The 12,562-nt window shown below is 42.7% G+C and overlaps 1 protein-coding gene across 4 annotated transcripts; it reads left to right on the forward strand.

Annotated features, from left to right (window-relative positions):
• The first annotated feature begins 601 nt into the window (after nucleotides 1-601).
• Nucleotides 602-10,070, forward strand: LOC136424831 (epoxide hydrolase 1-like). Of its 4 annotated transcripts, none has more exons than XR_010753939.1 (8): nucleotides 602-658; nucleotides 3,370-3,981; nucleotides 4,768-4,897; nucleotides 5,867-5,993; nucleotides 6,223-6,307; nucleotides 7,107-7,228; nucleotides 7,973-8,111; nucleotides 8,704-8,911. XR_010753939.1 is itself a non-coding variant. In XM_066413498.1 (8 exons), exons 2-8 carry the CDS (start codon nucleotides 3,372-3,374, stop codon nucleotides 8,918-8,920), a joined length of 1,398 nt encoding a protein of 465 aa, XP_066269595.1. In that variant the 5' UTR covers nucleotides 603-658; nucleotides 3,370-3,371; the 3' UTR covers nucleotides 8,921-10,070. The 4 variants fall into 4 exon arrangements, 3 of the variants coding, with proteins under 3 accessions (XP_066269595.1, XP_066269596.1, XP_066269597.1); XM_066413498.1 differs by having other exon boundaries at nucleotides 603-658; nucleotides 8,005-8,111; nucleotides 8,704-10,070; XM_066413499.1 differs by lacking the exon at nucleotides 602-658 and adding an exon at nucleotides 692-785 and having other exon boundaries at nucleotides 8,005-8,111; nucleotides 8,704-10,070.
• The last annotated feature ends 2,492 nt before the right edge of the window (nucleotides 10,071-12,562 follow it).

Here is a 12,562-nt window from a genome sequence, read left to right on the forward strand (position 1 = left end):
GAAAATAATCATCGAGCACTTCTTGAGTTATTCCCTTTCAAAGTCAGACGCAAAACCTGCTCCTGCAGTTCCCAAAAAGCCGCTAGGGGGGCCAAACCCATACCACTTACTCTCTGTCCAAAGAACTATTTACCACTCAAAAATCAGTTCCATAGCATGTCCAGAACACGAGATATCAAAACAGGAAGTTCCACTGCAGTACCGTAAGACGCTGCTAGGGGGCCCAAAATCTAATCGTTTTCATGTCTCGTCAAAACCTACCAACATACCAAATACCAAGATGATCCATCAAGGCATTCTCGAGTAATGCTGGTCCACTACGCACACACAAACGCTACCCTATGCATATTAAACCTTCTCGGCGAAGGTAAATATCTGTAGGTGTGATCGTTTTTTTCATGACCAACTGCTGGGTTCTTGTAATACTTGCATGGCAGTTTCGGAAAATTCCCGTGGAATACCTGAAATTCTTGCAACTAGGAATAATACGACATTTGGCTCGCTCCTGAGATGTTGCCAAAAACCATTACATCATTCCATCCCTCCAAAGGATGCACCATCTTGGTGCAAAGGTCAATGACCGGTAGCGCGAACATGGCCACACCTTTATTTGGATACCTTGAGGTCATACCAGCTGGCTTGAGGATTCTTCGGTGAGGTAGGTCAGGCCTGTGTACATAGCCAAACTGCACGTTGGCAGGCATAAACTGGTGAAAACTACCTAGAAACGAGCTAGTTTGTTCTACACAAACCAGGATACACACGCGCGGGCAACTTTATATAAGGTGGAGATATACTTCCTCGTTTTCTATTGATAACATCGTTCAGTTTAGACGTTTACCGTTAATACATGTACATCATATTGAAGGGGAGGGGTGGGGCCAGGTATCAAGACGGGGAGGGGGCGTCGGACCTTGGACATTTGCCAATTGGACATTTGCCAATTCGGGGACTGGGTCAAGGGAAACTCATGCATTCGAATCTCAAACGTCTGCATGGGCGTTTTGTGCATTTAAAGTAGACCGCTCCAAGTTATTCGGAATCCTAGGGCATGTAGCTGGGATACTTTTGTAATTGTGGTATTGTTACCTCAACTGTAAAGGTAATTACTTGCTGGCAGAATAACTTCATAACCTCTGAATGGATTGAGATGATATTTGGTACATGGGTCTTGGGAAGACTGATGTCAATATCAGTTATAGACCTCCTGGTGTCTGACTATTCGCCGATTTAACACTTCCCAAGATGCACCAGCAGGGTGTCGTAAAACCCGGTAATGCCCATTTTGCGATAATTCTTCTTAGCGTGCGAAAGTTAGATTCTAAGACGGTAATGAACTCCGCACGCTTCAAATCGGTAAGCGCTGTTTATTCATGACCTCTAATCGCCCAGAAAACACCACAGCGCGTATTATCAAAGTCTATGAAAGGAAAACATTGCCGGATTTAAACAGTTGAATCAGTTGACATAGGGTTTGTTTTTTCTGCCTTATTCCTGATTGGGGTAGCTTATGGAAGTGGCTACTGACAGGATGATCCTGCCAGCTTAAGAAAAAAGTGCACTGCTGACAAGATGATCCTGTCAGCAGAAGAAATTTTGGCACTACTGACAGGATCATCTTGCCAATAGCCTTAGGCATAGCTTATTTGTGTATGTTTTTTTTTCGATTGCCCTGAAATAGATCAAGAGACTACTTTTCACCGACATAGCAATAATAAAGCTACCCCAATACAACATTTGGCACGCTCTTGAAGCGTTGCCACCATCTAGGTCAATGACCCGTAGCGTCAACATGGCCACACCTTTATTTGTACATAGCCAAACCTCCTGGGGCAAACTGCACGTTGGCAGGCATAAACTGGTGAAAACTACCTAGAGGCGACCTAGTTTGCTCTACACAAACCCGGATACACACGCGTGGACATCTTTATGTAAGGTGGGGGATATAACGTTACTTCCTCGTTTTCTATTGATAACATCGTTCAGTTTAGATAGTTTACCGTTAATACATGTCATATCAAGGGGAGGGGTGGGACCAGGTATCAAGACGGGGAGGGGGGGGGGGGGTCGGACCTTGGTCATTTTGTTTGCTAATTCGGGGACTGGGTCAAGGGAAAACTCAAGCATTCGTAGCCTGGAGGTTGGCCCTAGAAAGATTTTTGTGATCTCGATCAAAGGTGAAAACCCGAAATTAATTGCAGCAATGCTACACCTTGACTTGATTGGTTTGATGTTCTTTTTACAGTCTTAGTTCTTCATTGCTCTCGGCAATGTGACATAAGTTTAGACCCCCTAGCGGCTTGTTTTAGGATGACCCTGTTAGCATTATCTATAAGTATAGGATTTGATCTCGATACCATGTGCATATATAGCCTGGATACCAGACCTTTCGCGCGATGCGATGATAACCCCTTCTGGGCGGGGAAGACCTAGTGGGCCGTGTGCTATCTGTGGCGGCGGCGCGAGTTGCTTCCCCGGCCGAAGGATTAGCTCCAGGAGCCGGTGGTCTGGCACCCAGGCTAGTGCATATAGTGATATGGGTAAAGGAGAATATACAGTGAGTTATCGGTGGTGCTAAGGGTGGGGCAAGCTAGCTACGCTACATAAGACAGCGCAAACATTGACATGATTGATGGCAAACCTAAGCTCCCGAGTCTCTTTGTCCTCTCCGCAAATAGGACAGAAGAGACTCTTAGGTTTGATTTGTCTCATTTGCATAGATTATATCAGTTCATCATCTTCTTTTTTTCGGCTCTGGTTCTAAGTCCTACGCTCGAACCGTTGCGCCACGCTTGTTCCATAAATAATACATTTAAGTTAACAGCTCAAAATTTGAAATTTTCTGTTGAATCAAGGAGGTTACAGGTAGCCAGAGTATCAACCTCCGTAATGACCGCTGGCTCAAAAGAATTCGCTTGCTAACCACGGAGTCTGACCCTGCGCGTATCCGTAACGGCTGTTATTCAGATATTCGTTTAGATTTTGAACGAGCTCGCTGATTGGCCCCATTCGTCTAAGCCCCTCCCCATGCCACACTGTTCTTCGTAACGGGTAGGTTCTAAGAACTGAATAGAGACACCTTGGAACGAAAAATGGCACTACGCAAATGAGGCCCCGCCCACCGAACGCAGCTCGAATTCCCCTCATTACGTAACATATAATGAGACAGCCGTTACGGATACGCGCAGGGTCAGACTCCGTGGTTAGCAAGCGAATTCTTTTGAGTCAGCGGTTACTACGGAGGTTGGTACTCAGGCTAGGTTACAGGAGCGTACGCGATTTTACAACAGCATCACTTATTTAAACCCGCTGTAAAAAAAAACACACACCAGATTTCATGATCTTAGACTTCTCGTTATTTCTTCACAGCCATGGGTTGGAAGATCACCACCATCGTCGTCTTGGTTGCCGTGGCAACTGGTCTCTTCCTTAGCGGAGTCTTCAAGACGCCACCAGAACCCCTTGAGTTCCAAGACAACTACTGGGGGAGGGGGGCAAAACCTACATCCAAACCACCAAAAGACCACGACAAGATTCACGAAATCTCCGTAACTGTACCAGACACTGCATTGGTTGATCTCAAAAGCCGGCTCAAAAACGTACGTACGTTCGAGGCTCTTGAAAATGTGGAATTCCAATATGGCTTCCGTGTCGACTACATGCAAGATCTGGTCACTTACTGGAAGGATGAATACGATTGGAAAAAACAGGAAACATACCTAAACACGTTTCCCCATTACAAAACAAACATTGAGGGTATCGACCTACATTTCATTCACGTAAAACCCAAACTGAAGCCAGGTCAAACCGCAAAGCCCCTCATGATCGTTCACGGATGGCCAAGCTCCCCGTTTGAGTTTTATAAGATGATCCCGATGTTGGTAGATCCGACAAGTCATGGGGGGAGTGAGGATGATGTGTTTGAGGTCATTGCCCCCTCTATCCCTGGCCATGGCTTCTCCGAGATGCCGCATAAGAAAGGTGAGTGTTTCTTCCTCTATTGCAAAGAAATATAACAAATTTCTTTTTTTTTTAATTTGCATAACTGTTAACGACAAAATAATGAGATAAGATCAAAACAAAATCAAAACCCCAAAGCAGACACATTTTTATGAACTGCTATCACGTTGAGCTACATCAAAGTTGTGCTTGACTTTAAACACCTATGGCGACTCTTCGATGGCGTTCTTGGTTTGTAGCCTTCATGTTTGTAATGGGTAAACAAAGAGTCATCACGGCAATGATAGACAAAGAGCAAGAATTTTAAACATGTGAATATTACGATCACGCAGTGACGTTATCGCTGTTAAATGATCCGTTACTGCTGTTAACTATTCCGTTACTGCTGTGAACTGTCCACTACTGATGTGCTAGCTCCGGTTAGGGACGTTCTTCTTATAGAACGTTAAATGGAGGTCCCGTGTTTTGAGAGAGCCACACCTCGTGCACGTTAAAGAACCCACCACACCTTTCGAAAAAGAGAAGGGGTATGCCCCGGTGTGCGATGGTCCAAATCCTTCTGTCTGGAGTTGGTGATTCACTACAAATCACCCGGATGGAGGCCTGGCGAACCTCCGTATCGTATCAGCCATATGGGGATTTACGCCATTCACCCGGACGGGAGAACTAGCACATCCCCGTCTTGTATCCGCCAACGAAAGGGTATGCCACCCCATAAGCACGTCGACTGCTGTTAACTGGTCCGTTACTGCTGTTACTGCTGGTCCTTTACATCACGTTATTACTGGTTGTTCATCTGCCGTGCAGGTTTTGACCAGATGGCTGCTGCCCAGATGTTCCTAAAGCTAATGGAGAGGCTGGGATTTGAAAAGTTCTACTTACAGGGCGGAGACTGGGGTTCTTTAATCACACGTATTATGACTCTGATGAAGCCAAGGTACGGTACTGTCATTACCTTTACTTTGATCGCGTCAACAAATTATTCTGCGTTTTAGAAAAAAAAAGAAGCGATGAATACTTTGTAGAAGAACATCAACAGACTTTGATATAGAACCGATTCAATAGCTTCGCCGGTCAAAACTAGAAATGCAGTATAAAAAAAAAGCGATGCAAATATGTGACCGACTTGTATAGCCACTCTCTCAATGGTCGAGCCGATAATTGCAATGCTATCATTGGTTGGACTGCTAATTGTGATGGACAGGATCGCGGTACATTGGTCTCCTCTATAAAGCGTTTTCACCCACATTCCATATCAATGAGGCCTGTAGGTGCTGCATGTGCACCTTTGTGCACCCGATATTGGAGCTGTGCACCAATTTTTGACTGTGGGTGCACCAGTGCACCTAAATATTTTTGTAGGCTATAGGATAAAGGTACATTTGTACACTAGTATACAGAATATTCTTGAAATGTATGTACATTACCTTCTGTTGTACTTTATTTGATGTATTACTTAAGCTAGCTACAGATTTAAGTTATTAAGAGAGGAAGCAATTTCTTTTGTGGACATTTAACTTTATGTTGTGTGGTGCACCCAACATTCTTTCTGTGCACCTATTTTTTGGGGTTGGGTGCACCAGTGCACCTATTTCCAAAAAAAAATTTCGAGCCCTGTGCTGGCAGCCATGTTGGTGTCATTTTGCTTCAACTGATCGTATAGGTTAACTTTATAGGACGTTAAATGGAGGTCCCGTGTTTGGAGAGAGCCACACCTCGTGCACGTTAAAGAACCCACCACACCTTTCGAAAAAGAGAAGGGGTATGCCCCGGTGTGCGATGGTCCAAATCCGTCTGTCTGGAGTTGGTGAAATGCAAAATGGGACACCAACATGGCCGCGGCCGCGGCGATGACGTCATGTGATAAACGCTCTCTGATTGGTCTCCTCTATTTACCCGTATTAAGCGTGATAACGGGACTGCATAGCAGCATGCCTATCGTTGACATGGGTGATGCTGGGTTGATTTTCCGTACCATGGTGGGCAGCGTCTTCCCCTCTCTGGTCGGATTGAAGCCTGAGGAATACAATCGAGTATGTATTTTGATACATTTTCATGGTTTTTGTTTAAATATATGAAGGTGGTGAGAAATTCAAAGCTGGTTGGCAAAATGGGCCCGATTTACATTTGTGTTTTTTAGCATAGTCCACGTGTTTAAATTTGGCTAATGGTGTGCAGAGTATGAAGTGACTAAAATGATAACATCATTATAGCGATAGATATTGTAATATCATTTTTCACGATAGCCTTTTTCTTTTCTAGCTTTACCCCTACGGCAATATGGTGACGACGCTGCTACAGGAGACTGGATACATGCACATACAGGCAACCAAACCAGACACTGTCGGTAAGTACGTGGATATTGATTGATTGATTGATTGATTGATTGATTGATTGACCACAGTGGGGTCGTGTGGCGCAACGGCAGAGCGTTCGGCTCAGAACCGAGAGGTCCCGAGCTCGAATCCTGTCATGTCACCGATCTTGTGCCCTTCGGGAAGGCACTTAACACGACTTTCCTCACTCTAGGTGTAAATGGGTACCTGACTTCGGTTGGGGTAGGTCGTGTTGAAGTCACCTGATGGCGCCATTGCGGGTAGTTTCTGACCAATAAAAACATTGTTAAATGACATTCATTTGTTTCTTACCCCCAGGGAAAATGTAGGTATTGTATATGGCGTGATTGTGTGTTTATTTGTTTGTCTGTTTGCTTGTTTGTTTGTTTGTTTCTTGATTTGTCACCATTAGTTTTTTTATGTTATTTATGTTCTGATATTTTTGTTGATATGGGCTTTGTCATCTTCATTATTTATCATCTTCATCAATTGCTTTTGTCAACATTAGTTCTGTTTAATATCAATATTCTGTCATCTTTGGTTGATACTGATTTTGTTATATTTATTTGCCAATGATGCTATTATTACTATAATATCTTGGATATTACTCATATCTTTACGTTGTAGCTCATTTCTGTTTCCACCTTTACTTGTTATGTTGGATCCGTAGCTTATGTTTATTTTTCCTGTACTTTGTTTTTTCTCTTGTTTGTATTATGTGTTTTTGTATCATTTTGTGAAATGCAATAAAAGAAGATTTTTTTTTTTTAAACCAGTAAATTAATCGATGAAAAAAACTGTGTCTTTTAGGTTTTGCCCTGAATGACTCTCCCGTTGGTCTGGCCGCCTACATCCTAGAGAAATTCTCCACTTGGACAAACCCAGCAAACAGGGACTTGGCTGATGGAGGGCTTGAGAAATACTACACCAAGGTACAGGGTAACAATAAGCCATTATAGGAATTTAAAATCATTCAGTCACATTAATGGAATAAAACCGTGTTCATATTTGCATAGTCTTGCCCTGGCAAAGGCATGTTGGTATAAATTCATGGTCAAGATAATGAAAGAACAACTCACCGAACTTTCGTCGGGCAATGTAGCTTTCTTCAGAATGACTGACCAATCAGCTTCCTGTTCTCCTTCCCAGTGTAACCTTCATCTGTGTACTCTCCTTCCCAGGGTGTCCTGATCGATATCATGTTCTCCCTCCCAGTGTAGCTTCATCTGTGTGCTCTCCTTCCCAGGGTGTCCTGATCAATATCCTGTTCTCTCTCCCAGTGTAGGCTTCATCTGTGTGCTCTCTTTCCCAGGGTGTCCTGATCAATATCCTGTTCTCTCTCCCAGTGTAGGCTTTATCTGTGTGCTCTCCTTCCCAGGGTGTCCTGATCAATATCCTGTTCTCTCTCCCAGTGTAGGCTTTATCTGTGTGCTCTCCTTCCCAGGGTGTCCTGATCAATATCCTGTTCTCTCTCCCAGTGTAGGCTTTATCTGTGTGCTCTCCTTCCCAGGGTGTCCTGATCAATATCCTGTTCTCTCTCCCAGTGTAGGCTATACCTGTGTGTTCTTCTTCCCAGGGTGTCCTGATCAATATCCTGTTCTTTCTCCCAGTGTTCGCTTCATCTGTGTGCTCTCCTTCCCAGGGTGTCCTGATCAATATCCTGTTCTCCTTCCCAGTGTTGGCTGTATCTGTGTGTTCTCCTCCCCAGGATGACATGCTAACCAGTGTGATGATCTACTGGCTGACTGGAACCATTACGTCATCCATGAGGTTCTACAAGGAAGAGTTTGCTGGAAAGGCAATGGAAACCAACCGGTGGGTTGATTTCATTGGTGATCATAAACTTATTAACGTAGATATTTATGGTAAGTACGTGTCTTTTGGCCTTTTCTTGCCATGGACAGATTGGGGAAGAGCAGTGGTTCAGATATATAGTTTATAAACTTTCTGCACAATTTTTAAACATTTTTTATTATAATGCAATTTTTCGGGTATACACTCCTTTCCCTGTCATTTTTCTAAACCAAGTATTCTCTTCGAAACCTCTGAACAAGTGATAGAACTACTAGTATTTTCAATTGAGGCGGCCATTTTGAATTCATTGCGGGACTATGCCAGAGTTGGCACCAAAACGAGGCTGCAGTTGGTGATCTCTACTTATAAGCCTGTTTTATAGCATAGGTATGCTAACTTCGATTGTAAGTTCAAATTGGCCGCCATAATTGGAAAGAGGTCTATTCCAGTCATGTTTCGCGGCTTCTCTATATACGCTGGTCAAAGCCTAACTTGATTATAACATTTTTGTTTGAGTTCTTAGTTTAGACATTTCATCAAAGCATGCTTTTATATACCATCCTTCCTTTTTTTTGTAACGCAAGGGCAATGGGACGTTTTCTCACTCTCTCAGTATGCAGGTTACCGTACCGACGGGAATAGCGTCGTTCCCTCACGAGCTAGGCCACAACCCCGAGGCCTTTTGTAGACTCTTCCACCCAAACCTTGTCCACTACACTCTCATGCCCGACGGAGGACACTTCGCCGCGAAAGAGAAGCCTGCCTTACTGGCTGAAGACATCCGAACTTTCGTCAAGAAGGTCGAAAGTCTTAAATCTAAAGACGAATAGGCAATTTTTTTACTTCAAATATAATCTGTGTTGATAGAAATCATTCTTGATCAATGTTGAACTGTAATTTTCCAATAACAACAGCAACAAAGTAGACTTATCAACTCCAGTTTTGTCAAGGAATAAGCAATCCACTGCTTTTAAGACGTCACGTCATGCAAATAGAACATGTGACTCGGTGATGAGAAGAAAGTGTATGGCGCCTGGCCTGTAGTAATGCCTTGTGAGCTTTGCCCGCTTGTTGGTGGCTAGAGGACCTTAAGGAGCAGGCTTGACTGAAGACTATATTGCAACTCTGTCAAAAAAGCAAAGTGTTTTATTCATGGTTTTTTTTTATCGAGCCACTGCTATACCTAAAATGCAACGTTAATGAAGAAAACAGTCAACAAAGCCAAATCTGTAGCTTGGTTTGACACCAATGATCAATAGAGTATTCAGCAGACGAAAACAGTCAACAAAGCCAAATCTGTAGCTTGGTTTGACACAATGATCAATAGAGTATTCAGCAGACGAAAACAGTCAACAAAGCCAAATCTGTAGCTTGGTTTGACACCAATGATCAATAGAGTATTCAGCAGACGAAAACAGTCAACAAAGCCAAATCTGTAGCTTGGTTTGACACCAATGATCAATAGAGTATTCAGCAGACGAAAACAGTCAACAAAGCCAAATCTGTAGCTTGGTTTGACACAATGATCAATAGAGTATTCAGCAGACGAAAACAGTCAACAAAGCCAAATCTGTAGCTTGGTTTGACACCAATGATCAATAGAGTATTCAGCAGACGAAAACAGTCAACAAAGCCAAATCTGTAGCTTGGTTTGACACCAATGATCAATAGAGTATTCAGCAGACGAAAACAGTCAAAAAAGCCAAATCTGTAGCTTGGTTTGACACCAATGATCAATAGAGTATTCAGCAGACGAAAACTGTGAGTCAACAAAGCCAAATCTGTAGCTTGGTTTTACACCAATGATCAGTAGAGTATTCAGCAGACAGTATGAGAAATAAAGGATGCAAATATTGCTGAAGGGATGCTATAATTATGATAAGGGATCCATGTTGATAATTTGCATGCAAACAAGGCTATTGTAACAACTAGATGTTCAGCTGTTCCCCCTATAAAGGCGATTACATGCAATTAATTACTGATATTTACTTTGCTCCATAATTGTGCGATTGTCAATTAAACTTTTACTGTAGCAAAATAGCCAATGTTAACCTCGATAGCACCGTGAACATTTGCTAAGAAAGTTCTGAGGAAAAATTGCGACTTACGTTGGTTTTTTGTCGTGAAAGACAGCAAACCGTGTGGACAATGTCTAGCGTCGTCTGAACGGAAGCAGATCTCTGTTAGAATAGAAGGACGGCACCCTTTCGTCTTGCCCTACTTCTTCACTGGCTGTTGAACTCGTTTTTCCACCATTATCTACCATTTCCTACCATTTTTTGTAAATATTTCTAAACCTGAATGAATCATGTAGATGTTTAGAAATTATTCAAAATAAAGAGATTTTTGTGCAGTAACTTTCAAAATGTTTCTAAACTATCTAACTGAATTTGAATAAATTCAAATTGCCATATTCAATCTTTTGGAAAAATGTAGAACTATTGTTGCTCAGATATTCTTTTATTAGAAATAATTCAAAATTATTACAAATATCATTCAAAAACCCTCTTGGTGACTTGGAATGGACTCTAAGTCAGGCCATTTCATTCTTCTTAGTCATTTAACATTGAAGGTTTAGAACACAGTATTCCGCTTATATGGGGATTTCTAAAGTTAAAAACCACAAACTGCCGTTGGTGCTGATTATGGAGATGAGAAACCCCTCAGTTGATGGGACTAGCACTGACGCTGAATACGGGATTCTTGCACCACCCATGAGTTGTCTACTTATGTTTTATTAGATTTGACAATGCTCCGTGTATGCTGAACAAAACAAAAATGCATATCAGCTATTACTATGCATTTGTTACTTAGAAATTATTTTGGCATTTAAGGTGTCATTTATGAGTTATTTTATTACATTGTGCACACGAGTAATGTAAACATACGTGTTATCCATTGGCGCCTTCTTAATAAACCTACAGGAAAAAAGTTCCCACATAATTCATTCGATATTTAAAACTACCTTTTACCCTACATCATCAGAAAAAAAACGTGAACACCCTCACACAGCACAATCTCTGTTTATGACAAGCACAAACTGCACTTGCGACGCCAAACCAACAGGCACTTTCCCGCTGCTAGCGTGCAACCGCGCCACTCAAAACTCAGGACTGTGCACCTCCGACCTAGCGCGCGGCTGCCGAACTTTACCTGCTAAGTTCTTCAGTTACAAACAAACTTTCATCCCTTTGACGCTTGAGATCAGTTGGGCTGGTTAAGGAGGAATTTCCCATCGCTATAAACAGACGTTCATGCGGCCGGTTACTTTTTTAGTTGTAGGTAGGCTGCGTTACAACTTATCTCGGTAGGTGGCACTACGCGTGGAGCTCTTTACTATTCTATTTGCCCAGTGAGCTGTCTTGTGAAAATACGACCTATCGATTAATATTAAACTGACGTTATGAGCAAATGGTCGAGGTGGATCGAAGTTCAAATACCGCAACGTCCAGGGATTCAGTATTCAAATGTCACAACGGTCAAGGACTTTATCCATAACAGACCAATCCTAGCTGACTTTCCATCAAAATTGGCGTAATCAACCAATGAGAGAATGGTAAGCATCGATTCGACCAATGAGAAAGGGGTTGTGTGTCCGTCAAATGGAGTTCAAGAGTCCAATGTCAGAACGTTCAAGAACAATAACTTCAATTTAACTATAAAGATTAATTATGCAATCTGTTGTTTTAGGTATAATAAACAAAGTAACAAACAAAGAAGTCTACCGCAGAACAAGCCAAAGAGAAGTGGCAGACATGGTGAGAGAAAGAAGATTAAGATGGCTAGGACATGTCCTGCGAATGGAAGGAAACAGAACAGCAAAGAAGATCCTAGACTGGAAGCCACCCGGTGGAAGAAGAAGCAGAGGAAGGCCAGGAAAGCAAACGTGGAGAAAGATCTCGAGGCAGTTGGCAGCTCCTGGTATAGGGCAGTGAGGGAGGCGCAGCAACGTGACAGGTGGAGAAGGACGGCCCGATGTGCCTGAAAGGCACGGGAGGAACTAAGGTGCTTAGGTAAGGTGTTTTACGTGTCATTCTCGGATTTCTGTTGGAAAATAATAAAGCATGCATGTGAGATAAGACTAAAACAATGTGTCGACCGCCCCCCCCCCCCACACACACAAAATATACGTGCAAAAAAAAATCGCAGTGCTATACTAGCGGCTCCACCCCTGGAGCGTCACCAAAAAATAGAAGCGGCTTTTTTTACTTGTCCTCATCTTAACATAGTGCTACATCAAAAATCACTGGCAGCTCATCGAATGACTTCTGTTTACACGGGTTTGTGTACTTTTTACTTGTTCTCTAGCGAGAATAAGAAAGCACCCCCGCAAATGCTTTGTTTGACTATCCAACAATATGACGTGTATGTAAGCTTAAGATAAGAACTCCAGCTCAAAGTGTATGCGACATGTGACGCGTAATTCGTAGCTAACCCGTCTGATTCGCCAAAACTTGGTCAACACTGATATC

This window comes from Branchiostoma lanceolatum, chromosome 18 (assembly GCF_035083965.1).
Source record: "Branchiostoma lanceolatum isolate klBraLanc5 chromosome 18, klBraLanc5.hap2, whole genome shotgun sequence".
NCBI lineage: Eukaryota > Metazoa > Chordata > Leptocardii > Amphioxiformes > Branchiostomatidae > Branchiostoma > Branchiostoma lanceolatum.

Excerpts from the sequence above, each read along its gene's own strand:
- LOC136424831 (XM_066413498.1), top strand. The coding sequence starts at position 3,372 with ATGGGTTGGAAGATCACCACCATCGTCGTCTTGGTTGCCGTGGCAACT. Across the intron at positions 7,229-8,004 it reads TTGAGAAATACTACACCAAG|GATGACATGCTAACCAGTGT; the intron begins GTACAGGGTAAC and ends TCTCCTCCCCAG. Across the intron at positions 8,112-8,703 it reads AAGGCAATGGAAACCAACCG|TATGCAGGTTACCGTACCGA; the intron begins GTGGGTTGATTT and ends TCACTCTCTCAG.